Source organism: Lepisosteus oculatus, chromosome 11, assembly GCF_040954835.1.
Source record: "Lepisosteus oculatus isolate fLepOcu1 chromosome 11, fLepOcu1.hap2, whole genome shotgun sequence".
NCBI classification, from domain to species: Eukaryota; Metazoa; Chordata; class Actinopteri; order Semionotiformes; family Lepisosteidae; genus Lepisosteus; species Lepisosteus oculatus.
Window position 1 is genome coordinate 29,403,602 of NC_090706.1, and position 26,455 is coordinate 29,430,056.

At 58.9% G+C, this 26,455-nt stretch overlaps 1 protein-coding gene across 7 annotated transcripts; it reads right to left on the reverse strand.

Moving 5' to 3' along the window:
* Positions 1-428: 428 nt before the first annotated feature.
* kdm3b (lysine (K)-specific demethylase 3B) lies at positions 429-24,505 on the reverse strand. Of its 7 annotated transcripts, none has more exons than XM_069196036.1 (25): positions 23,957-24,505; positions 21,486-21,653; positions 20,654-20,767; positions 20,280-20,385; positions 18,589-18,713; positions 18,213-18,281; positions 17,059-17,787; positions 14,852-16,232; positions 13,671-13,878; positions 12,596-12,810; positions 10,329-10,481; positions 9,793-9,900; positions 9,331-9,458; positions 8,790-9,096; positions 8,438-8,703; positions 7,956-8,216; positions 7,557-7,728; positions 6,695-6,785; positions 6,205-6,335; positions 5,788-5,907; positions 5,083-5,100; positions 3,644-3,783; positions 2,507-2,683; positions 1,738-1,872; positions 429-995 (listed from the first exon to the last, which is right to left on the reverse strand). In XM_069196036.1, exons 1-25 carry the CDS (start codon positions 24,158-24,160, stop codon positions 915-917), a joined length of 5,607 nt encoding a protein of 1,868 aa, XP_069052137.1. In that variant the 5' UTR covers positions 24,161-24,505; the 3' UTR covers positions 429-914. The 7 variants fall into 7 exon arrangements, with proteins under 7 accessions (XP_069052137.1, XP_069052140.1, XP_069052139.1 ...); XM_069196039.1 differs by having other exon boundaries at positions 5,083-5,106; positions 8,438-8,700; positions 23,996-24,504; XM_069196038.1 differs by having other exon boundaries at positions 5,083-5,106; positions 23,996-24,504.
* Between the last annotated feature and the right edge of the window lie 1,950 nt (positions 24,506-26,455).

The following is a 26,455-nucleotide window of genomic DNA, read 5'->3' on the forward strand; positions in this document are numbered from 1 at the left end:
GTTAATTCCAAGCCGCTCGCCCTCGCGCTTAACGGAACAGCCTGACGCGTCTCAGCTGGCGGGTACCGTCACTCCAGATTTTCTACAAAAAAACAGCAAAAATGTCCCCCGGGTTACCGTCTCTAACACCTTCAGATCCCTGACCGGTGCACATCTCTGGCTGTTGAGGCTGGGGATCTGGAACAGGTCTTATACTTGACCATTTCAATAAAGTATTGACACAGGTCAGTGTCCTGGGGGGACAGCGTCATATACACAGCAGAACAGCACGGTGCAGTTGAACATAAGCACGTACAGCACTCTTCACAAAGAGTCGTGGCTCAAAGACAACAATTCGCTATGGAGCAGTCCATTTTTTCTGTGACTGGGGCTCCATGACCCTTAGAATATTGCTAAAAATGAGAGGAAAAACAAAAGCCACGCTGGAACCAGGTCAAAAACGCCTTTATTAAAAAACAAAATAAAAAAACAAAAACCAAAACAGAACGGTTTTGAAAACGCTGGAAAGCTTGCAGTCGGCGGAGGCTCTGAGGAAGCCGGGCTGCTCCCCGCTCCGCACAGTCCCCAGGCGAAAGGCACGCCGCCCCCTCGGAGAAGAGATCCCACAATCCCGGCTGGCGACGGACGGAGGCTCCGACCTTCGGAAAACACATCCGGAGAGCGCGCGCCGTCCCACAGGAGTAAACCCCCCCCTCCCCCCTCCCACCGGCTACAACAGACCACAGACAGGAGAAGAAATAAAACGACACGGGGACATGGGGCTGCTCGCCTTTCCGACGCTTGACCCACACAGGAGACCCCCCCCGTGGATCGCGCGCCGAGGCTGGGGGGGCATCTGTGCCGGCGGTGCGAGGTGTAGTACTGCACCGGCGCCCGCCCTCCGGCCAGGGGTCGTCCCGGGACACCGGAGCCGGCTAGGAGCGGGCCAGCTTGGACTCGTGGGCCTTCAGCGTGCCGACGGCGTCTTTCACCGCGTGGTATATGATGTTCTTCACCTGCGGGGGGGGGGATGGGATGGAGAAGCAGAGACAGTTCAGCGAGAGCGTGGCGGTACAGCTGTGAGGAGTCCCACCTCCCCTGCCAGCACAAGGCAGAGCCCTGCGGACCCCCAGAGTGTCAAGAGACAAAAGGCCTCCATGGCCTCATCGAGTCACACGAGCCCGACTGATCTTCCCCAGTTGCAGCCCTACAGCTCTTATAGACTCGACAGGCACACAGGTCTGGATCGACCCAGTCAGTCCGTGGGGCCGGCTGACATCAGGACTCTCCTGTGAGCGGTGGTGCCCGAGAGCTACAGGGTGGTGGTGCTCATTTACAGTTCAGATGATCGCTACCCTGCTTCAGTTTCAACAAGTCTCCTGCCTCCATGGTCAGATGGAAACTGCTCCAGGTGTTTAAGCCTTGACGACTCTCACGCTCTGGGAACGTTTGTCAGAGCTATGAATGGATGAGGGATATTTCACAAGATACCACTGTTTTAAGAGACAGATGGTGGTAGGAAAAGGCATCTTTTTTACAGTGGACCGCAGTCCTTTTGACGTGCAGCTGGGACACCTTGAGGCACAGGAGGACAAAAGCAGTGAACCAGCCCAGGACAGGCGGCTGGACCCAGCCTTTCAGAGTCCGGCCCTTCTCAAGCCCCCCTCGGCCACAGGGCTTACCCCCCAGAGGAGCCCTGAAACACAAAGGCATAAGAGCGCCCCGAGAAAGGCCGGACCCCCGGCGCCCCTCACTCACCTGCAGCTTGTCCTCGTGGTTGGAGTGCGTGTTGGACAGGTGCCTGAACTCCTGCGTCAGCCTGAAGCAGTGCTTCACATGCTCCGGGGACACGAAGTCTTCCGCCACCTTGATGCAGCTGTACAGATTGTGCACCTGCAGAGGGGCAGGGAGGGAAGGGCTCAGCCGACAAACCCACAATCCCCCAGAGAACCGCCAAGCAACAGTGTCTCAGAGTGACCCGTCTGTCTGAGTCATCAACAGATTGTGCACCCCACCCCCACCCGAGGGGCAGGAACAGACAGCGCATCGCAGACGGGCTCGGATATCAAACCCACAAGCCCCCCCCAAGAGAGCCGCCAACCAACACAAATCGGTCTCGGCACGACTCTGGAGCGAAGCTGCGTCTGTCCGTCATTTGCCAGCACAGGAACCAGCTGGGCCTCGAGGCATGAACAACTGAATATATAAACTGGCTCCCCTGAGAAATAATAAGAATTCGACATGGCAGAAGAGCGAAATGAGGCTAACTGGTATCGTGGTGGGGGGAGTCTCAAGGCTACTGGGTACAGAAAGGTGCTCACTAAGTGGCAGCATGGTCCTGGTTCCAATCAAATCCTATTTGCTCTGATTTTGCCATTACTGTGAACAGTAAATACCTAGCATTGGTGCAACTTAGCTAATCACACAACTCAAGAAGTGCAGATTGGGGGCTTTGGGACACAACCCGTTTGTCGGTCCGGACCGAGCTGCACCCCGGCTCAGGGGGTGTTGGGAAGTCAGCCCAGACCTGGTGCGGTGCTCCGGCGGGGATGAAGACGGCGTCCCCGAGGAACTGCACGATGGCCCAGCCCTGCACGCCGTACTCCTCGTACAGCCTCCGCCGCAGCTCCTGGTCCAGGTACCAGCTCTGGTCGTGGATCGGGTCGTGGTCCGGGGGGTTCTCCTGGCCCTGCTCCTCGCCCACCTGCAAGGGGGAGGGATTGGGGGGTCACCGGAACAGCGTCCGAAGGAGGGCAGGGCAGGGGGCTCCAATCCTGGTCCTGGAACCCCAACACCTGCTGCCTTTCATTCCAGTCATCTCTCAGGTACACAATCCAGCCCTCAACCTGACTTAATACCAGGACTGACTCGGGCTGTTCTCAGCTCTTACACGAGACCGGCTGTCTTTGAACGATCGTTCCATACAGCAACACAAACTGCTAGTTCTGAGGAGAGAAGAACTTTCGAATACTCCAATGAAGAACCCTGTCTGCTCAATTAAGCTCCAATTAGGCAGCCTGGTTAACTGGAATGTAATGACCCCCCAGCAGGTGTGTGGAGCTGCAGAGCCAGGACTGGGATCCCAGAACTCTGGGCCGGGAGGACTGGACCCCAGCAGGACTTGTGGGTCTCATTCATTGTCCAACTAATTCAGGTAAGAGATCTAGCTTCTCGGGTTGGGGGGAAGAACCCAGCTGTGCCCACAGGCAAGGGGATCCCCGTTTGCAGCACCCCAGCTAAAGCTCCCTGCTGCTGAACCACACCTCGGTCGAACCCATTTCCGGTTCCGTTCCATCCTTTCCAGAAGGGCTCAGTCTCTGGAGACTGCGGAGAGCTCTGAAGCTGGGCCCAGGCCGGGACAGCTCCCTGGGATCTGGGCCGCCTCCGGATTCGGGTCTCGGTCTCGACCCGCTGGGCAGGACACTGCAGCATCATGTCTGGACCAGCCCAGCGCACAAACTGGGAGCGCAGGCGCGCGGTCCCTCGACGGAGACAAGGGACGCCCTCAAACCGTATGGGGAGGGGAAGGGGGTTGGGGGGTTCAAGGGGGTTCCCTCCAGGCTGCTGACGGGACCCATGGATAACACTAACCCCGCGAGCTGAGCTCCAGAAAGCTCTCCGCACATCGAGAGAGGTGGGGGATCCCCGCGCTCGTTAACCTCACCTTCCGGAGAAGCTCTCGGATCTTCTCGGCGTCCTTGGCAGCGTAGATGTGCCACAGGGCGCCGGGCTTCTCCCTGCCCTCGTAGATCCGGCGCTTGGTCATCTCGTCCACGTCGCCCTCGTCGATGGTCTTCGCCACCTCTGCGCAGCATGGACAGACGGGACAGGAGAGAGAAACCACACCCCACAGGGTTACGCTTAACAGCGGACAGCAAGGACAGCGGACAGGGAGGACTCCCTCTCCAGATCCCGTCAGGAAAAAGCCTCCGGACTGCTCGAGGGCATCCCGGCCAAAGCCACAGAGGAGAAATCTGAACTCCGAATGTGGCGCAGCGGCTGCGTTTTAAAAGCGTCTCCTGATGAGAAAATGTTTATTGGTCTCGTTCTGAACCACAGAAAAACACCTGTACTGAACTACAAGCATAAGCTCATGGTTAGCAACACTTGGGAGCATTTAAAATGAAGAATCAATGCACAGACAAAAAAAAAAAAAGCAGAGCTGATCTGCAAAGCACTTCACAGAAGGCACGCACACCCCAGGAGACTGCAGACAGGCCTGTCCCTCAAGAGGCCAGGGCACACAGCGCACCCCAATCACACTGGGGTGCATGCTTCTCGCTATGTATTTCCAATCTGTCTTCCTACATAAACTCAGCTTTCAGTTGAACTTGGCATCAATTTAAACCATAAACGAGGCTTCTACTTCGTACAATTCCAGAGATTTTAAAAAATGTTTGAGGGGACATCATTCCAGGCAGAAGCTGCCTCTGTAGGACTTTGGTACAAAATGGTTCATTAAACGAGGACGTCCACAGGACTTCACTTCACTGGAGGTGAGCTTCATATACCAATACTGCTGGAGTACCGTATGCACTAATACACCACAACAACCCAGTCACAGCCCCTGTGGAGTCCAGTACACTGACACGGCCCAGTCACAGGCTCTAGACTTCTAGTCCCTGTGGAGTCCAGGACACTGACACAGCCCAGTCACAGGCTCTGGACTCTTCTAGTCCCTGTGGAGTCCAGTACACCGACACGGCCCAATCACAGGCTCTAGACTCTTCTAATCTCTGTGGAGTCCAGTACACTGACACAGCCCAGTCACAGGGCACAAAATCTGCTTTGATCCCTATTATCTTCTGCAAACAGAGTGTTATGGGTATAGAAAACTGAAAGAAATGCATCAGGTCATTTACGGCCTTGATCTGAAACTGGTTCTCGTGTGGTTCTCGTTCTCTAAAATGTGATGGCAATTCAATTTAGATAAAAACCCTGCAGTTTCCCCGAGGCGTAGCATGAAGACAGGGAGGCGTGGTGGCCCTCCTCCTGAGCCCTAGCAGAGCCAGTCAGCACAGGGACAGAGACAGAGGGAAGGGAGTGAGAGAGAATGATTAGTGACAAGTACATGCTTGGAAAGTAATACAAAAAACCACAGACCTTGACTTCCAGTGACATCTGTTTCTGTGGATGAGAAAATTTCCCAGAATGAAAAGCAGCAGGTGGAGTGTCACAGCCCCACCTGGGCCAGGAGCCCAGCCTGCCTCAGCACGGCCACAGGGCGGGGGGTGGGGACGCTGGACATGTCACCAAAAGCACCGCATCCCAGGGAACAACCTTGGGCTTCTGCCATTACCAACACAGTACTGCCAGGCCTTGTGCTCTTGAGGGCAGGGGCCAGGTGATGCTCTCCAACAGATCACTCTGAGCCACTACTTAATTAACTATCTCTTTTAAGAGCAGAACTCTGTCTGCCACGGCCCAGCCCATAGAAGATGCCCTCTCTACCTCTGGATAACAGCAGGGTTGTTTTCTGGTACAGATCCAGCTCATTGCCCATTTGCCCTTACAGAGTTACGGAGACAAAGCCTGCGCACAAGGGAGGCAAAGGCAATACTTTCTGACAAACCCAGTTCTGCAAGTTTTTTGTAATGGGGACAGGTTCAGTACACTCAGTCCATTCCCTCCAAAGCATGAGACTGACTTCGCCCTGGTGTTTCACTGAATGACCTTTCATCTCTAGGTTCTCCTGGACTGGCCACGCTCACTCACACAAGCGGTGGCCACACCCTCAGGTGACAGCCACACCCCAGCCCAGCCAGCCCCGCCCCCAGTCCCGCCCCCAGTCCCACCCTGTGCACTCACCCTCCTCGTGGTTGTTCTCTCCCTCGGGGATGCCCACGTACACCATGACGTTCACGGCGTCGGACACGTCGAGGTGCAGATTCGTCGTCCCCACCTTCCTGTCCTCTGCCGATATCAGGCCTGCGGGCACACGAGCACGTCAGAGCAGGATCTCAGCATCCAGCTGGCTCTGACCCGGAAATCGGCTTCAAAATCTCAGCGGAGCAGCTTATTCCAGACACCTTCTGCGCACAGCTTCCTGTTCTTTGTCCTAAATACACCGTCACACGGCCTCAAGTTGTGTCTCGGAGTCCTGCTTTACTGCAGACCAGATTAGACCAACTCTGCCAGTACATTTAGGACTCTTGTATCCTGCTATCCCCTCTGCTCGGGCAGGAACCGGCCTGCAGCCAGCGTACCCCCAGAGCGCCCCCTCACCGTAAGCGTTGTACATCTTGGGCCCCAGGTCGGGCCGCACGAAGAAGTTGGGCAGCCGGGCAGCCAGGTTGAGGCGCCCGTCCCTCTTGGTGTACTCAGGGAGGGGGAGATTCTCCATCAGGTCCTCGAACCTGGGACAGGAAAGACGAGCCCTCAGACCCCGCTCAGGGGTGGAGAAATGCACACTCCGACTCATGCACACACGAGGGCACAAGAAGGTACTAAAAGCAGCCAGACTGATTAAACCGAAGACTGCTCTGCACTTTGGAAGATAGGACATGCGTTCAGGATTCCAGGTCTGGGCAAGAGCTAAGAGCATCAGAACCCACGGCCAGCTCAGTATTTAAGGACTGGAAGAATCCTTTCCCTGTGATCAATATACTCTCTTATCCACACTGGGATTTGGAGAATCCTTTCACGTGCCCGTCTGACCCGGGAATCAGGAAGCACGTGCCCATATGAGTCGGGGAGCGGAGCCAGCGTTCCTAACCGTGTTGGCATCATGTCCCGGAAGTCCTCGCCGGGGGGCCAGTCCTTGAGCTTCAGCACCATGGGCTGACCATCGGTGCCCTGCAGTCGCTCTGCAACAAGCACAGGAGGGCACTTAACACACTCTCTCACCCCACACACACACAGCACCCACCCTCTCTCGCCACACACACACAGCACCCACCCTCTCTCGCCACACACACACACAGCACCCACCCTCTCTCGCCACACACACACACAGCACCCACCCTCTCTCGCCACACACACACACAGCACCCACCCTCTCTCGCCACACACACACACAGCACCCACCCTCTCTCGCCACACACACACACAGCACCCACCCTCTCTCGCCACACACACACAGCACCCACCCTCTCTCACCACACACACACACACACAGCACCCACCCTCTCTCACCACACACACACACACACAGCACCCACCCTCTCTCACCACACACACACACAGCACCCACCCTCTCTCACCACACACACACACAGCACCCACCCTCTCTCACCACACACACACACAGCACCCACCCTCTCTCACCACACACACACACAGCACCCACCCTCTCTCACCACACACACACACAGCACCCACCCTCTCTCACCACACACACACACAGCACCCACCCTCTCTCGCCACACACACACACAGAGCAGCCACCCTCTCTCGCCACACACACACACACAGAGCAGCCACCCTCTCTCGCCACACACACACACACAGAGCAGCCACCCTCTCTCACCACACACACACAGAGCAGCCACCCTCTCTCACCACACACACAGCACCCACCCTCTCTCGCCACACACACACACAGCACCCACCCTCTCACACACACACAGAGCACTTACTGGAGATGACCTCGAAGCCGTCCCAGAAGTCCCGGACCTTGACGTCGGAGATGATGGCGCAGTTACGGCAGTTCACCAGGTCGACGTCCTGGTCCCCAAACTCCAGGCTGAAGGCCTCGGGGCGCCACAGGCCGGCCTTCAGCTTCTTGTGAACCCCAGACACCAACACGGGCTGAGGGGGACAGAGGGAGATCCGTGGAGGAGACGAGGGAGCGAGGAGGAGAAACGGCCAGCAGGGCCGACGGCACAGAAGGGGTGAAAGGGTTAGAGGGGGGGGGGAACGGGAAGGAAGGAGCTGTGTCCTCCAGGGCGGAGTCTGGCTGCTCCGGACGGCTCTCCTGCTCGGCCCACGAGCCTCAGCCTCTCAGAGACCAGCCCCGGAGGCGGGCCGACGCTCACCTGGCCCTGCTTCCAGCACTCCCGGAAGATCTTCCAGTTGTTGCTGTTGCTGGGGTCCTGCAGGCACAGCAGGCGCCCGTCGCACAGCCAGGAGTGGGAGGTGTGGGGGTCCAGCACGCTCAGCCCCATCATGCTCTCCTTGCGGCCCCCCTCCACCGCCCCGCCGTCCGCACGCCGCGTCTCCGCCGCCTTCTTCGTCTCCACCACCGAGGCGATGATGTGGTCCAGGAAGTTCGGCAGGGCGCCCTTGGGCTTGTCCCCCTGGAAGGGACCAGAGAGACGCCAAGTGTGAGCCGGAGTCACGTCAGCCCCGCAAGGGGCCAGCAAAGCACACCAGCGACTGAGCCAGCGAGCAACGCACGCACCGGCACAAGAGCCAAGACCTAGGAGCGGGCCTCGCGGATCCCACGGGACCAGGTTCTGGCACTGCGGCAATGTTCGAACCCCCCAGTGCATGCTGGGACGCGCTCGGGGATACACACCACTGATGCCGTGGAGAAGACGGAGGGGAAGGGGACCCCCGCGTCCCCCGCGCTCTGGGGCAGCTTCCCCGGGCCGGAGTTGAGCAGGTCGCGCAGGCTGGAGCCCTCGGCCTTGGGCTGGGCGCTGCTGGAGCCCAGGAGGAGGCTGTTGAAGAGCTTGGGGGCTGAGGAAGAGGAGGAGGACTTGGAGAGGGAGGAGAAGGACTCCAGGCCGAAGGGAGACCGGGACTCCTTGGCCATCACCGAGCGGAGAGAGCCCGACTCTGCTGGAGAGGGAGGGAGGGCAAGACGCGTCAGTGTGCCTCCTTTACAGGAGAAATATCCCACAACACACTCTCTCCGGGCTCCTCACCTTTCGTCTCCTCTTTGGCCTTCTGTGTGGCCAGGTCGGCCAGCCAGTGCAGGGCCGAGGAGGGGGGGGCGTCTGTGGAGGGGGGGCGGCTGTCCTTCGTGACAGGGGAGGGGCCCGGAGGCGCAGGGGCGCTGGTGCTGCTGCTGCTGCCCTCCCCAGTATTGCCCCCCGCATCCAGACCCGGATCTGCTCTGGGAGCCGTCTCCCCCTCGCCCCCGGGGCCCCCCACCCCACTGGAGGAGAGCTCGGGACCCAGAGTGCCGCCGCCCACGCTGGAGACGCCCCCGCTGGAGGTCACAGCGGGCTGCTAGGGGGACACAACACAGAGTGGCTGGAATTAGAAACCTGCCCGGCCGCAAGGGGCTGCAGTGACACCTCGGCGCCACCAGGCGTCACTGTTTCCCAGAGGAAATTCTGAAACCTCCTTGATCAGGCATAGCGCTCTCCGTTGGTACACCGCACTGCAGTTACCCACAGCCACAGGCTGTGCTCAGCTGGCGTCACGCGGGCGCGCACCAGTGCTCACCAGGTGCACCAGTACCTGAGAGAGCCCATTGGGGGCAGCGGGCCTGGCCAGGGGCTTGCTCTGCCGGCTGGTGCAGGGGCAGTTGGCTTTGATGCCCCACTTGCCTCGGGCGGCGTGCACCATGTCTCCAATGTTGTACAGCGCTGCGGGGGAGAGGAGAGGGAGAGCAGTCACACCAAGAGGCAGATGCGAGAGAGCGAGAGAGCGAGAGAGCTCGGGTCCTGCCCAGAGAGAGAGCCCAGTGCATGCCCTCACTGCTGGTACTGGAGGAGCAGGGGCCCAGCAGCAGACTGTGAACAGAGGTGCTCAGAGCTGAACCATGCTGGACCCCCACCTCACTGTAATGACTTCACATCAAACTTTTGCTAACTAAAAGAATACAGCAACTTCTTGACCTTTGACACCACGACCTTTGACGCCTCGACCTTGGCGTGCAGGCCCGGCTGCCACGCAGGGGGGGCGTGCGGGGTCACTGACCTGTGCCGGGGATGATCTGGGTGGGCAGGAGGTTCTGGGGTTCATGGGGCTGCCCCTTGGCGCACTTCAGCCAGGAGAACACCTCGTCTTCCGGGCCCTCATCCGTCTCTGCAGAGACACAGCGCAGAGAGAGGGTAAGAGCACAGACAGGCCCTGCAGGGCAGGGGGCTCAGGGCGCGCCCCCTGGGAGAAGCTGCGGGTTCGAACCCCAGGTGGGACCTCAGAGGACACCGGAGGCTGGTGCGCTATGTTTCCCTTCGCGCCTCTTGGGGGCGCCATGCTCTTCCAGTCCTGAGCTGCTGACAATTTCGACAGTCCCAGAGACCCTGCAGGATCTCTTCCGGCACTATCAAGCTCCTGCCGAGCTTAGCGCCACAGATGCGGACCCTTTTCGGTACCGCTGGGCTTTTCCTTGCTGTTCCTGAAGAAGCCCCTTGCTCGCCCAGGGTTACAGCAGCACCCCACCAGGGATTTGAACCTGCGACCTCCGTGCCCCGGTCAGGCACAGCCGCGCGGAGACCAGGCCTTGGGCTCACCGTCCGGCAGGCGGCTCTTGCGCAGCCGGTAGCAGTCCAGGCAGACGCCGAAGCCACACTTGCGGCAGACCCAGTGGATGTTGAAGAGCGTCGTCTCGCACACGTCGCACATCTCCCTGATGCCCCGCACCGCGCGCTTCCACGCCACCTTCTCTGCACACAGAGACATAGCACACTGGTCAGTGTCCACTCCCGGGACTGGTCACTCCCACTGGCCCTTCAGCACTCACTGGTCAGTGTCCACTCCCTGGACTGGTCACTCTCACTGGCCCTTCAGCACACTGGTCAGTGTCCACTCCCTGGACTGGTCACTCTCACTGGCCCTTCAGCACACTGGTCAGTGTCCATTCCCTGGACTGGTCACTCTCACTGGCCCTTCAGCACACTGGTCACTGTCCACTCCCTGGACTGGTCACTCTCACTGGCCCTTCAGCACACTGGTCAGTGTCCACTCCCTGGACTGGTCACTCTCACTGGCCCTTCAGCACACTGGTCACTGTCCACTCCCTGGACTGGTCACTCTCACTGGCCCTTCAGCACACACTGGTCAGTGTCCACTCCCTGGACTGGTCACTCTCACTGTCCCTTCAGCACACTGGTCACTGTCCACTCCCTGGACTGGTCACTACTCTCACTGGCCCTTCAGCACACACTGGTCACTGTCCACTCCCTGGACTGGTCACTCTCACTGTCCCTTCAGCACACTGGTCAGTGTCCACTCCCTGGACTGGTCACTCTCACTGGTCCTTCAGCACACACTGGTCACTGTCCACTCCCTGGACTGGTCACTCTCACTGGCCCTTCAGCACACTGGTCACTGTCCACTCCCTGGACTGGTCACTCTCACTGGTCCTTCAGCACACACTGGTCACTGTCCACTCCCTGGACTGGTCACTACTCTCACTGGCCCTTCAGCACACACTGGTCACTGTCCACTCCCTGGACTGGTCACTCTCACTGTCCCTTCAGCACACTGGTCAGTGTCCACTCCCTGGACTGGTCACTCTCACTGGCCCTTCAGCACACTGGTCAGTGTCCACTCCCTGGACTGGTCACTCTCACTGGCCCTTCAGCACACACTGGTCACTGTCCACTCCCTGGACTGGTCACTCTCACTCTCCCTTCAGCACACTGGTCAGTGTCCACTCCCGGGACTGGTCACTCCCACTGGCCCTTCAGCACTCACTGGTCAGTGTCCACTCCCTGGACTGGTCACTCTCACTCTCCCTTCAGCACACACTGGTCAGTGTCCACTCCCTGGACTGGTCACTACTCTCACTGTCCTTCAGCACACACTGGTCACTGTCCACTCCCTGGACTGGTCACTACTCTCACTGTCCCTTCAGCACTCACTGGTCACTGTCCACTCCCTGGACTGGTCACTCTCACTGGCCCTTCAGCACACACTGGTCAGTGTCCACTCCCTGGACTGGTCACTCTCACTGGCCCTTCAGCACACTGGTCACTGTCCACTCCCTGGACTGGTCACTCTCACTGGCCCTTCAGCACACACTGGTCAGTGTCCACTCCCTGGACTGGTCACTCTCACTGGCCCTTCAGCACACACTGGTCACTGTCCACTCCCTGGACTGGTCACTACTCTCACTGGCCCTTCAGCACACACTGGTCACTGTCCACTCCCTGGACTGGTCACTACTCTCACTGGCCCTTCAGCACACACTGGTCACTGTCCACTCCCTGGACTGGTCACTCTCACTGGCCCTTCAGCACACTAGTCAGTGTCCACTCCCTGGACTGGTCACTCTCACTGGCCCTTCAGCACACTGGTCACTGTCCACTCCCTGGACTGGTCACTCTCACTGGCCCTTCAGCACACTGGTCAGTGTCCACTCCCGGGACTGGTCACTCCCACTGGCCCTTCAGCACTCACTGGTCAGTGTCCACTCCCTGGACTGGTCACTCTCACTGGCCCTTCAGCACACTGGTCAGTGTCCACTCCCTGGACTGGTCACTCTCACTGGCCCTTCAGCACACTGGTCACTGTCCACTCCCTGGACTGGTCACTCTCACTGGCCCTTCAGCACACTGGTCACTGTCCACTCCCTGGACTGGTCACTGTCCACTCCCTGGACTGGTCACTCTCACTGTCCCTTCAGCACACTGGTCAGTGTCCATTCCCTGGACTGGTCACTCTCACTGGTCCTTCAGCACACACTGGTCACTGTCCACTCCCTGGACTGGTCACTCTCACTGGCCCTTCAGCACACTGGTCACCAGAGGCTAGCTCCCTCTCCCCCAGGCCTTACGGTGTGGCTCCACCATCATCATGGCCTCCTTCTCGGACATGACCAGCTGGCAGAACTGGTCGCCCACGTTGGCCAGGATGTACTTGGAGGTGTCGAGGTCGAGGCCCTCCTGAGCGGCGGGCGAGGGCACCCACAGCCCCATGGCCTGGGGGTCGCTCTGCTGGGGGCTCAGGAACCCCTCGACACGCAGCACCCCTTTCCTCGTGAACGCCAGCCTGCGGGGGAGGGGAGTAAGAGAGAGCCGAGTTTTAGAAGGGCACTCTTGACGCAGGCACGTGTCCCAGGGCCAGAAACCTGCAGCTTCACAAGAGGAACAGCCCAGCCCAGCCCGGTCCGATCAGAACCACCGGACTGGCTCCAGGCACTCTCTGGAGCTGGGCAGCGCACAGGCTGGCTCCTCTGCATACATACATTCTGTGACTGAGTTACACTCAAAGCCCCAGCCTCCGAAATCAAAAGGAGCTGTGTTCCCCCCCCACACAGAGACAGAGGGGTCAGTACAGACCCCCCACACACACACAGAGACAGAGGGGTCAGTACAGACCCCCCACACACACACAGAGACAGAGGGGTCAGTACAGACTCACACCCCACACACACACAGAGACAGAGGGGTCAGTACAGACTCACACCCCACACAGAGACAGAGGGGTCAGTACAGACTCACACCCCCCACACACACACACAGAGACAGAGGGGTCAGTACAGACCCCCCACACACACACAGAGACAGAGGGGTCAGTACAGACCCCACACACACACACACACAGACAGAGGGGTCAGTACAGACCCCACACACACACACAGACAGAGGGGTCAGTACAGACCCCACACACACACACACAGAGGGTCAGTACAGACCCACACACACACACACACACACAGAGGGGTCAGTACAGACTCCCCCCACACCCACACAGGGGTCAGTACAGACTCCCCTCCCCACCCCCACCCCCACACACACACACACACACCCACACCCACAGAGGGGTCAGTACAGACTCCCCCCACACCCACACCCCCCACACAGAGACAGAGGGGTCAGTCCAGACTCACACCCCCCACACACACACACCTGCGGAAGTGGAAGAAGCGGCAGGCGACGGTGGAGTCGTCCTCGTCCGGCTCCTGCTCGCGGGACTTGCGGTAGCGCTCCAGCCGGCACTCCCGGCACTTGTGCAGGTGAGGCGCCACGTTGATGCACGAGCCGTCCTGCAGGAAGGACTCGCCCGACTGCTTCAGCTTCCGCACCTTCGTCACGTCCTTCAGCACCGACTGGCCCGCTGCGGAGAGGGACAGAGGGGTCACCCGGACTGCACGGGGGGACAGAGGGGTCACCCAGACTGCACGGGGGGACAGAGGGGTCACCCGGACTGCACGGGGGGACAGAGGGGTCACCCGGACTGCACGGGGGGACAGAGGGGTCACCCGGACTGCACGGGGGGACAGAGGGGTCACCGCACACAGCGCCCCAGACTGCACGGGGGGACAGAGGGGTCACCCAGACTGCACAGGGGGACAGAGGGGTCACTGCACACAGCGCCCCAGACTGCACAGGGGGACAGAGGGGTCACCCAGACTGCACGGGGGGACAGAGGGGTCACCCGGACTGCACGGGGGGACAGAGGGGTCACCCGGACTGCACGGGGGGACAGAGGGGTCACAGCACACAGCACCCCAGACTGCACGGGGGGACAGAGGGTCACCCAGACTGCACGGGGGGACAGAGGGGTCACAGCACACAGCACCCCAGACTGCACGGGGGGACAGAGGGGTCACCGCACACAGCGCCCCAGACTGCACGGGGGGACAGAGGGGTCACCCAGACTGCACAGGGGGACAGAGGGGTCACTGCACACAGCGCCCCAGACTGCACAGGGGGACAGAGGGGTCACCCAGACTGCACGGGGGGACAGAGGGGTCACCCGGACTGCACGGGGGGACAGAGGGGTCACCCGGACTGCACGGGGGGACAGAGGGGTCACCCAGACTGCACGGGGAGACAGAGGGGTCACCGCACACAGCGCCCCAGACTGCACAGGGGAGACAGAGGGGTCACTGCACAGGGGAGACAGAGGGGTCACTGCACACAGCGCCCCAGACTGCGCAGGGGGGACAGAGGGGTCACCCAGACTGCGCAGGGGGGACAGAGGTGCCCTTCTTCATCCCACACACTGACGGGCACGCGCCCAGAGAGAGGAACACGGGGAGCGCGTGTGGGGAGCAGGAGGAAGTGAGACCCCAGGGCCCGCTCACCTCTGAAGGGCTTGGTGCGCGGCCGGCTCTTGCCCACTCCCTTGCCCTTCCCCTTCTCCAGCAGCAGGGCGCCCTCGCCCCCGGCCCCCCCCAGCGGCCCCAGCTCCTGGGGCTTGTCCTGGAGGGGCTCCTCGGAGTCGCTCAGGTCCGACAGGTCGCTGTTGGTGCTGGAATCCGAGTCGCGCTTCGAGGAGAGCCCCCGCTCGTCCAGCGGGAACTTCTGGGGCGACTGGTCGAACAGCAGGGGGGGGTCCGAGAGGGGCACCCCGCTGCCGAGGCCGCCGCCCTGAAACAGCGAGAAGCTGGGGGCCGGCTGGGGCTCGGCTCCAGGTTCCAGGGATTTGGGGTCCCCGGTCCCCTCCGATCCCGCCAGCGCCCCCGATCCCTCCTCGGTGGGGCTGGCAGACAGGGTGGGCATCTCCAGGACCGGCGGGGGGCCGGCGGGGGGCTGCGCGACGGCGGGGGGCGGGTGGACGGCGGCGGCGGCCGCGGCCGCGGCAGAAAAGGCAGCGAAAGGGGAGGACAGGCGGCTCTTGGGCGGATCCGCAAGGGAGAAGAGGCCGGGCTTGCCCTCGGCCGGGGCCCCGGGGGCCGCGGCGGGGGGCGGGGGCCAGTCGGAGGTAGCTGGGGGCCGGCCGGCCGGCGAGGAGGAAGAGGAGGAGGAGGAGGGCGGGGTCCCGGCGGAGGACGCGGGCAGGCCGCTGAAGGGGCTGTGCGACAGCTTCTCGGCCAGCGCCAGGAAGGGGTTGGGGGCCTCCTCCCGGGAGAGCTTGGGCAGCTGCAGGAAGAGGTTCTCGTGCGCCTCGGAGGGCCGGGGGCCGGACAGGAGGCCCAGGCCCCCCCCCGCAGCGCCGCCGCTGCCCGCCAGGCTGCTCCCGGAGCCCTTCCCCCCTCCGCTGCTCATCCCTGCCGGGAAAGCAGGAGAGAGCTTGGGCATGGCTTCCGACCCGAAAGGCTTGCCCTGAACCGCTCCGTTGCCCGCGGGTTTGGGGTCCGGCTTGGCCGGCTCCTTGGGGGAAGCCAGCGCCGTCCCGAACAATCCGGCGGCTGCAGCAGGCTTTTTCGGGGTCTCGGGGAGGGCCAGGGTCTTGAAGCCCCCCAGGCTGGGCGGGTCCTTGGCCAGGCTCTCGGACACGACGGTGAAGTAGTTGGCGCTGGGCCCGGAGTTCTGCGCCATGCACTGGAAGAATAAGTTCTGGGAAGGGTCCGAGTCGCGCGCTGGCTCCTCCTTCGCCCCAAACCCTCCGAACCCGAAGGGCCGGCTGTCCGCGCCCAGCGCCCCGTTGCTCTGGGAGCACGGCTCTCCGAAGGCTGGAATCGGCAGGGGCTGGCTCGGGGTCATCCGGAAACTGCCTGCCGACATCGGCGTGCTCCTGGCACTCTGCGACCAGACATCAGACTCTTAAACGCCAGCTGAAACGTTCGTCACGCTGCTTGCTGCCACCAAACATGCCGCCTGTCTCTAGACATGGGTCGCCAGCAACAGCCCCATGATCATCTACAGTCCCCCGGCTTCCACCCCATGATCCCCTCCCACAGTCGTCTGCCACCCTTCCTCCCCATGATCCTCTCCTGCAGTCCCCCCCACCCTTCCTCCCCATGATCCTCTCCTGCAGCCCCCCAACACTGCCTCCCCATGATCCTCTCCTGCAGTCCCCCCCACCCTTCTTCCCCATGATCCCCTCCTGCAGTCCCCCCCACCCTTCCTCCCCATGATCCTCTCCTGCAGCCCCCCAACACTTCCTCCCCATGATCCTCTCCTGCAGCCCCCCAACACTGCCTCCCCATGATCCTCTCCTGCAGTCCCCCCCACCCTTCCTCCCCACGATCCTCTCCTGCAGCCCCCCAACACTTCCTCCCCATGATCCTCTCCTGCAGCCCCCCAACACTGCCTCCCCATGATCCTCTCCTGCAGTCCCCCCCACCCTTCCTCCCCACGATCCTCTCCTGCAGCCCCCCAACACTGCCTCCCCACGATCCTCTCCTGCAGCCCCCCAACACTGCCTCCCCACGATCCTCTGCTGCAGCCCCCCCACCCTTCCTCCCCATGATCCTCTCCAGCAGTCCCCCCACCCTTCCTCCCCATGATCCTCTGCTGCAGCCCCCCCCACCCTTCCTCCCCATGATCCTCTCCAGCAGCCCCCCCAGCCTTCCTCCCCATGATCCTCTCCCGCAGCCCCCCTCTCCCTGTACTGCCCCCAGCTCACCTCAGGCTGCGTCATTGCCCTGGTGGGCGCCATCTGGTCTCCGTAGCTGGAGGGGGCAGCGGACGCAGAGCTGGTAGCCTCTCCTTCGACAACTCGCAGGCCAGAGGAAGAGGAAGGGGGAGAGGGGGCAGGGGTCGGGACCACAGTACTGGGGTACCCTCCCACTGCCCCCTCTCTCTCATTCTCAGGTGTGGGGGCTGTAGAAGGCTTCTCCTTCTTGAGAGCGAGGGCACCAGTGGGGGCTGCACTGCCCATCTGCCCCACAGAGGGGAAAGAGGTGCTGGAGAAGGGGGAGGGGGCAGGTTTGGGCAAGGGCGGGGGTACAGCGATGGGGGCAGCAGTGGGATTCAGGACAGGCAACGGGTCGCCCCCAGAGACAGGGCGGTCCTGCACCACGACTGTGCGCCCGTTCTCTTTAGTGTAGGTGGCGAACAGTATGTTGGGGTGCCCCTGGGAGGAGACGTGGGTGGAGGGACCGGGGGAGCTCTGGCTCGGGGATGTTCCCTGGGGGGCAGCTGAGGTGTTGGGGCTACCCTCTCCTCCTCCCCCTCGCCAGGTGCCCAGGCTGCCCTCCCCCCACTCGCTGTCGCCCCCGCCCTCGGCCCCCTTCAGCCTCTTCAGGGCCACGTCGCCCTCGCTCTCCGAGGCGTTGCGCCGGCGCCGCCCGCCCTCGCCCTTCCCCCCGTCGCTCTCCTTCCGCCTGCGCCCCTTCTTCCCCGGCTGGTCGGCCTGCGCGGGAGAGAGGGGGAGAGCCGCGGAGCGGGAGCATCAGTCGGGCCGGGCTCCGTCATGCCCACCCTTCCCACAATCCCCTGCAGTCACGCCACCCCTACAGGAAGCGAAACCAGCCCTGTCCGCAGTGGGACGTCGCTGGGGAAGGGTGGGTATCGGAGCCAGACCAGCAGCATTCCTACCAACAAACCACGATGTTCAACATCTTCATACCACAAGACCGGACTGACCACTAGCCAAGCACGACAGGAGCCACCAGGGCCTAAAAAAACAGTAACGCCCACTATGGATGCTCATTTTCTGAAACGGCTCAAGCTGTCTCTCCAGACTATGAGCTGTAAAACCCTGTGACCCTACTAACGAGCCGTTCAATAAACTTAAAAATGTCATCAGTCCAGATAATCATCATGCCCCCCCCTCACCTCGTCCAGTCGCTCGTCGGCCAACATCACGTGGAGCACCCGGGGGTCAACTACCTGGGTCTCCTCACCCTGCGCAGAGAGAGAAAGAGCGATGCTCTCAGTAAAGCCTGGGATGGCTCTGACTGCTATGCATAGGGAGCTTGGCCTGGTGTCCTGCAGTTCTTTCTAAATGGAAGTCAAAGATCAGTGGCTTGGGTTGCTCATTTTCTAATGGCACAGCTAACAGGGGCTCCACATGTCCCTCCACAGGAGTCTGAGCGGCTCTAAGTAAAGCCTGGAGTGGATGGCCTGCAGTGGAATGGGAAACAGATCTGACATCCTGTGCAGCTCTCAGTAAAGCCCGGAGTGGATGGCCTGCAGTGGAATGGTGTCCTACCTGGCTCATGGTGATCTCCATGATGTGGGAGAGGGGGTCGTGCTGGGACACCAGCCCCGGCGCCCAGGGCTCCTCGAACTCTGGCTGGTACACCCTCACCCTCTGGCCCTGGATGGTGTAGGGGCCTGTCAGCAACACAAGGTAGACTGTGTTGGGGAAAAGTCCTTCTACCATTCATGCATCTGTGCTTTGAAGAGACCATTTTGATAGCTGCAGCTATGAAAGAGTAAAGATCCAACAGTACCACTGGTGGGTCTGAGGTTTTCTCTACTGCACCCACCCCATGACCCCAACACCCCGCACAGTGCCAACCACGGGACCTCAAAACTGCACACAGCGCAGAGCCCGTGACCCCAACAGTGCCACAGCACAACACAGCGCAGAACACACGACACTGACACCAGGCAATGCAGACCGCAACTCAGGCAGATTTCCTGTCAAACGCCCACAAAAGTCACTGATTCAGACTGTCTGGCTAGAAGGTAGTCAAAAAGCTCTACAGAAGTTATACAATTAATAAAAATGGCTCTGATCTATCGACGGCGATCACACACCACTGACTGAGCTCAGCCCTACACCAGCTCATCATCACTGGCTCTGATCTATCGACAGCGATCACACACCACTGACTGAGCTCAGCCCTACACCAGCTCATCATCACTGGCTCTGATCTATCGACGGCGATCACACAGCACTAACTGAGCTCAGCCCCACACCAGCTCATCATCACTGGCTCTGATCTATCGACGGCGATCACACAGCACTGACTGAGCTCAGCCCTACACCAGCTCATCATCACTGACTCTGATCTATCGACGGCGATCACACAGCACTGACTGAGCTCAGTCCTAAACCAGCTCATCATCACTGGCTCTGATCTATCAACAGCGATCACACAGCACTGACTGAGCTCAGCCCTACACCAGCTCATCATCACTGACTCTGATCTATCGACAGCGATCACACAGCACTGACTAAGCTCAGCCCTACACCAGCTCATCATCACTGACTGATCTATCGACAGCGATCACACGGCACTGACTGAGCTCAGCCCTACACCAGCTCATCATCACTGGCTCTGATCTATCGACGGCGATCACACAGCACTGACTGAGCTCAGTCCTAAACCAGCTCATCATCACTGGCTCTGATCTATCAACAGCGATCACACAGCACTGACTGAGCTCAGCCCTACACCAGCTCATCATCACTGGCTCTGATCTATCGACAGCGATCACACAGCACTGACTGAGCTCAGCCCTACACCAGCTCATCATCACTGACTGATCTATCGACAGCGATCACACGGCACTGACTGAGCTCAGCCCTACACCAGCTCATCATCACTGGCTCTGATCTATCGACGGCGATCACACAGCACTGACTGAGCTCAGTTCTACACCAGCTCATCATCACTGACTCTGATCTATCGACGGCGATCACACAGCACTGACTGAGCTCAGCCCTACACCAGCTCATCATCACTGGCCCTGATCTATCGACAGCGATCACACGGCACTGAGCTCAGTTCTACATCAGCTAAATATCACTGTATCTGATCTATTGATACCAAGAGCCCCCGTCGATTCCAGAACGTCATGGAGCCACCTCCTGAAAGATTCTGGCTCAAACCCATGGTCAACCAGAGCGGCACGTCGCTGTCCCAGGGGCAGGGGTGTCCGGTCACTCACCTCTCCTCAGGATCTCCTGCAGCTTGAGGTCACCAAGCCAGCTGGTCACTGCGGCCTGCAGCGCAGAGTGCTCCTGCAGCAGTGTATGACAGAGGTCGTCTTCCACCTGCAGACAGCACACACACAGTCACATGGCTGCACGGACACGCCCAGGGGCCACACACACACTGCTGACCTCTCCCTGCCTCCTGTAAACTGAGCAATTATGCAGTTCTCGTTAACCCTGTCATTAAGCCAATTAGGGGTTCAGCAGAGTACCCAAGCGCCCATCTGGACGACAGCCGTGCACAGCGGTGGAGTCGCTCCTTTCGAACAAAGGCTGCTGACCGATACGCGCTGTTCCCCACATGCGTGTGTGTCCACTGCCGGCCCACCTCAAATTTCTGCAGGGACGTCCCATCGGGGAGGAAGCTGAGGGCCCGGTCCACAAAGAACTCCACCGGAACCAGGGAGCCCAGGCCGATCCTGTCCACCAGGGGGCGGAATGCCTGGAAACGAACAAAGCCGCAATTTCAGAGGGAAAACGGCACAAAGTCTTCTTGCTGATAAAGTGAGATGGCCTCACTGTCAACAGAAGTTCTGGAAAAGGCTAGTTAGTCCCTTAACCTGCCCCTGGCCCCATCGCCCTTCATATCTACACACTCTTTCCTCATGGGTCGGCAGAATCTCAGCTGATTTTCCCACTGCTGGTTAATGAAATACATATTAAACTTTCATTCCTATAACTTTAGCTCCCAAAATTGTGATCAGAGAAAATCTGAACTGCAAGGCCAGAGGTCCTGGAGTCCACAGACCCGCAGGGATCAATCTGTGATCATCGGCCTTAATGAGATTAATTATCAACTTAATCATCACGCAGGAGTATCGGGGCTGCAAGCCCCAGCTTATCCAAGAAGAGCCTAGGATAAGCAGCCTGCGAACAGGAAGTTGGAACACGAGCTAATTGGAACTACAGACAACCTGCTTTCCCAAACCCAAGTTATCTTGGGTTCAGTTTCCAGACCCCAGATTGTGTGCGTACCCCAACTTCTGTAAGGCCTCATTTGAGGAAGAGACGTTCAGAAAGATTCCCCCCGTCATCACCAGACAGCCTTCAGATGCTTTATCCTTCATGACGAACACCAGGCAATACAGAGTGGACACACAACGCGCGCGAGAGGCTTCGTCAGGGGCACATGCAACCGTGTTCAGCTTCTCCGGACTCACCAGGGCAGGCCAGACAGCGCTGGGCACAGTGCCCCCTCCCGGCTGGGCAGGCTCTTTGCGGGGCGCCCAGACAATGGAGCTCTCCACCAGCAGCGCCTGGACCTGCTCCGCGTATACCCGCACCCAGGACCGCCTCCCCCATGATGCGCCCTCAAACTCCACAAACACCTGAGGAAGGCAGAAAGGGACGGTCAGATTGCACACTTCACTGAACTCCACAAACACCTGAGGAAGGCAGAATGGGACGGTCAGATTGCACACTTCACTGAACTCCACAAACACCTGAGGAAGGCAGAATGGGACGGTCAGATTGCACACTTCACTGAACTCCACAGGCACCTGAGGAGGGCAGAGAGGGGCAGTGAGACCGCACACTTCACTGAACTCCACAGGCACCTGGGGAGGGAAGAGAGGGACAGTGAGACTGCACACTTCACTGAACTTCACAGGCACCTGAGGAGGGCAGAGAGGGACAGTGAGACTGCACACTTCACTGAACTCCACAGGCACCCGAGGAGGGGACAGAGGGACAGTGAGACTGCACACTTCACTGAACTCCACAGGCACCTGAGGAGGGGACAGAGGAACAAGGAGATTGCACACTTCACTGAAGTCCACAGGCACCTGAGGAAGGCAGGGAGGGACACTGAGACTGCACACTTCACTCAATCCACAGGCACCTGAGACAGGGAGAGTAAGTGTACACACACAGGTAAGCCAGCCCTGGTACTGGAGAGCCAGAAATGAATCACCCCTACTGGTCTGCCTTTACTCAGCAATTCATAAAGACTTGGAACATGTTGTGCTAGGATCAATTTCATCAGTTCAGCTGGTCAGCAGAGTCTGGAATGGCCGACAGGAACTGGAACAGAACCAACAGACCAGCTGTGGTCTCTGACAGCTACAGACTGAAGGGGATTAATGTCAGCTGATCAAGAACCTCACTGAACCGGAGTCTGAAATGGCCAGTAGGAATGGTCAGCAGCAGTTGGGAAGATCTATACTCCAGGGGGGTTTCCATATTAGCTGATCTCTGAGCTTAGTTCTCCAGGGGTCAGAAGGAGATTATTGCTCCCAGTGAGCAGAAACTGCAGAGTTAAGGATGACCCTCAGACCTGAGGAACTGCAGCTGTCCAGGACCAGGGCTGGACACCACAGACACACATCCTGGTACTCAAGCACCCAAGCAAGTAAGACTGCGTTTGCCCTTACACTCCATATACACACAGGGAGAAAGGGGGAGAGACAAACACCTGAGGCAGAGAGAGCCCATGTTTAAAGCGGACTAGTGGGCTGTAGGGTTTCACTGTATGGAAACAGTCACCCCAGAGAACTTCAGAACCCACAGTAAAGAAACCAGTGGAAACTACAGAGAGGTTTGAACACTGAGGCACTTCTTTACACAAAGGGCGGTGGGAGTGTGGAACAATCCACCCAGCCATGTGGTTGAAGGTGATAAGCTGGCTTCTATCAAGAAACAGACTGATGAGATCTGTAGATCAGTCAGCCATTAACTACCCAACAGGCCAGATGAGCTGAATGACTCGTCTCATCTGCAACCTTTCCAATGCTCTTACAAGCCCACTGCTTGCAGCAATGAATGAAAACTAAAAGCCCTCACCGGACTTCTATAACATAATTCAAATGACGATCAACTGTCTCTTGCAGACACGTTTACCGTCATCATGCGCTGACTCGACCAGGGGTATTATACTTGGTCATTCCATTCACCACACGTCTGGAGTCCCATCTACATTACATTTCTTAGCAATGTGACTAGAATAACGCCCACGACTTTATTACAATAACGTCTGACCTACTGAACACCGGCGGTCAGCACTGTACCGAGTGCTGTGTACACAAGCAATTCATCTCCCACACGTGCACAAATCACAATCGTTCACACAAATCCGTGCATTTCTAAGAGGAGGGGAAGAATATCCTGTAACCTCTTTATCTGTTTTTTTTTTACTTTCCAAACACCCCCCAACCGCCTCACCGGGGGAGCCAGGGCGAGAGTTTCTCACGCGTCAGCTCAGAAGAGGTCGTGTTATTGTTTACACTCGGCGCTGCGTTCATTTGCACAGACGCGGTCGCTGTTTCGGGATGAAAGGCGACTCCAGTGCAAAGCAAAAACCAGCGAAAAGCACAAAACACAGACACACACAAGCCATTATGAGCTCCCAGCCCGCCTGTGTTGTGCTAGGACAGGGCCCTGCGGTACTTCGAGACTAGGCCCGAAATCCCCGGACTGGAGTGCGGCGATGCAGGCGCCGATGGGGTTCACAACAGCGCACCGCTATAGACCTTGAAACGATTTCTCTAAACTCAAATGTTCTTTACAACTCGAGAGCGGTACGTCCCTTGCCCATACGTGCACTCGCTAGCTCGTGTGAACCGACTGTGTTGATGTTGTTGTTGTTGTTGTTGGTGTTGTTGTTTTTTGCGCACTCATCGCTGCGGACACTGACCGTCAGCCCCGGCGGTGCCGTCCGCTCTCCGCCGCTCACCTCTACCCCCGGCGCCGCCAGGCCGATCACGCTGACCGCCCGCACCGTCCCTCGGAGCCAGTCGCGCTGGCTCACCGCCGGCTCCGGCTCGGCCCCGGCCGCCGCGCCCGCGTCCCCGAAGAGCAGGAGCAGCCGTTTGCCGACCAGCCCCAGCGAGTCCCCCATCCCGAGCCCCCCTCGGAAAACAAAATGCAGGAATGGAGAAAAAAATAACTTCTGCACAGGGAACTCTTGATACTGTCGTCTCCACTACCCCCCCCCGCCGTCTCCCCCCCAGCACTCCTCTAGAGAGGAGTCCTCCAGATACTGCGCCGCTGGTTGGGGGAAAAAGCGGTTGCAAATAATAATTGCAAGGGTAGAAAGAGAGAGAGCGCTCCCCCGTCCGCAGCAATAAAATGTTATTGTTCACAATGCAACAATCCCGCTCTGTCCGCCATTACAGCAGCCCGACGCGCTCCTGCACACTGCAGAGCTCCTATCCTGGGCGTGAGGGAAACTGCGCGGCGCCCCCCAGCGCCCAGTCCGGGCAGCACAGGGAGAGGGAAGGAGGCGGGGCAGTTGGAAGCGAGGCAGTTGCAAGTGAGGCCAAATTATTAGGTCCCCGCAGTCAAATCAATTGGTGTCCAGCCCTGGTCCTGCAGGTCTGAGGGGTCACCCTTAACTCTGCAGTTTCTGCTCCCTGGAGCAATAATCTCCCTCTGACCCCTGGAGTAGGAGAGGGGTTTAGAGAGGTCAGAACTCAAGGACGACAGCTGAATTCTTGCTGCCCATTCTGGGCTCCACTGGCCATTCCTGCTGCCCATTCCAATCTCTACTGGCCATTCCAGACTCCACTGGCCATTCCAATCTCTACTGGCCAGTCCAGACTCCACTGGCCATTCCTGCTGCCCATTCCAATCTCTACTGGCCATTCCATACTCCACTGGCCATTCCTGCTGACTGGATTGCTCCAAACTCACGTGTGCTCCAGACCACCTGACCACGGCAGGGAATAAATCCCCTGGTGGACGAGAATCTCAGCAGGATAATAATCTACATTGATTTCCCTGCAACATACAGCTGGCAGCCCACTGAAGCCCAGCAGGTGTGAGCCTGGCCAGTACCTGGGACTCCTGGGAAAGCTAAGGCTGCTGCTGGAAGAGGTGTTAGTGGGACCAGCAGGGGGCGCTCACCCTGCGGTCTGCGTGAGTTCTGATGCCCCAGTATAGTGACGGGGACACTATACTGTAAAACGGGTTCCATCCTTCGGCTATCCGACCCAGATAGTCTTATAGGTCTCCCCAAATCAGAAAGCCCCAACCCAGCTAGTCTTATAGGTCACCCTAAATCAATCAGTGAAGACTGGGAACACTTGTACGTTATCAATCAAAAAATAAGCAGCTAGTTAGGCTGGATTTTCTCTATGTACTTGTTACATTTATGTTCTTTTTTATTTTTCGAAATGATCTGTAAATTACTTAACAACTCACTGGTTTAACTGGTTAGGGTGAAATTGTTGCAAGGCTTTGGAAACTGAGTAAATGGCACTTCGGGACCTGGGCTGGCCACCCGTGCTGTAACCCCTCGAACCCCGGTCACGAAGTAGTGGGGGTGTTTCTAACTTCCTCTCCTTGGCTCTCAGTGGACGCGCAAGCTTGGTTGCTATGGTCGGAGCAGCAGCCAGTCAGAAAATCCGGTTCAAGGCTGAGGCTTTCTGATTGGCCGAAGAGCTGAAGAGCCGCAGTGGATTGGCCGCTCAAGGTGACGGCGGGAACATGAATGAGGAGAACCAGGACAGACACATGATCCATTCACATGATTTCTGGTGGAGTGGTGGCACAGTGGCTGAAAGGTTGCTGGTTCAAATCCCGCAGGTGGCAGAGGAAGCCTACTCTCTTGGGCCCCTGAGCAAGGCCCGGAAAAGCTGCTCCAGGGGTGCTGTATAAATGGCTGACCCTGTGGTCTCACCCCCAGCTTCTCTCCCTGTCTGTGTGTCTCAGGAAGAGCAAGCTGGGGTATGTGAAAAGACAAATTCCTAAAGCAAGAAATTGTATATGGCCAATAAAGTGATCTTATCTTACCTGATCCCGTGGCAGAATGGCACCTTGTAGTATTTAAAAATCTTTTTGGCAAGCTGGGATTCCTGCAGTCGAAGCCCCATCTACAGAATGGGACTGTTCACCCCTACACCCTGCCAGGACCCCTGGAGCTATTAAGATGCCCCCCTATAAAGGACGTGTCGTTATCAAGCAGGTTGGACCCCGAATGAAGGAACTGTGAGCAGAAGGATGCTGTCATGTGTGAAGTGGCCAACAGAGGGAGCCTCATGCAGCCTAACTGGCGAAAGGTCTGAAGTTTCTGCTTTGAGATCTAGGGTGTCCAGCTCACTCCCCGGAGAGAATGGGGACTTCTGGGTTTTGTTCCAACCCCTGGAGTCAATTAATCAATTGACCCGATACTTTTTCTAATTCAAGCGATGGC

Bases quoted from the DNA above. Each gene is read 5' to 3' on its own strand.
- kdm3b (XM_069196032.1), bottom strand. From the start codon at position 24,160: ATGGGGGACTCGCTGGGGCTGGTCGGCAAACGGCTGCTCCTGCTCTTC. The intron at 18,714-20,279 runs GTGAGTGACCGG...TGTTGCTGACAG, and splicing joins GCAGGAGATCCTGAGGAGAG to GCCCCTACACCATCCAGGGC. The intron at 8,704-8,789 runs GTGAGGAGCCCG...CTCCCTCTCCAG, and splicing joins GGCCAAAGAGGAGACGAAAG to CAGAGTCGGGCTCTCTCCGC.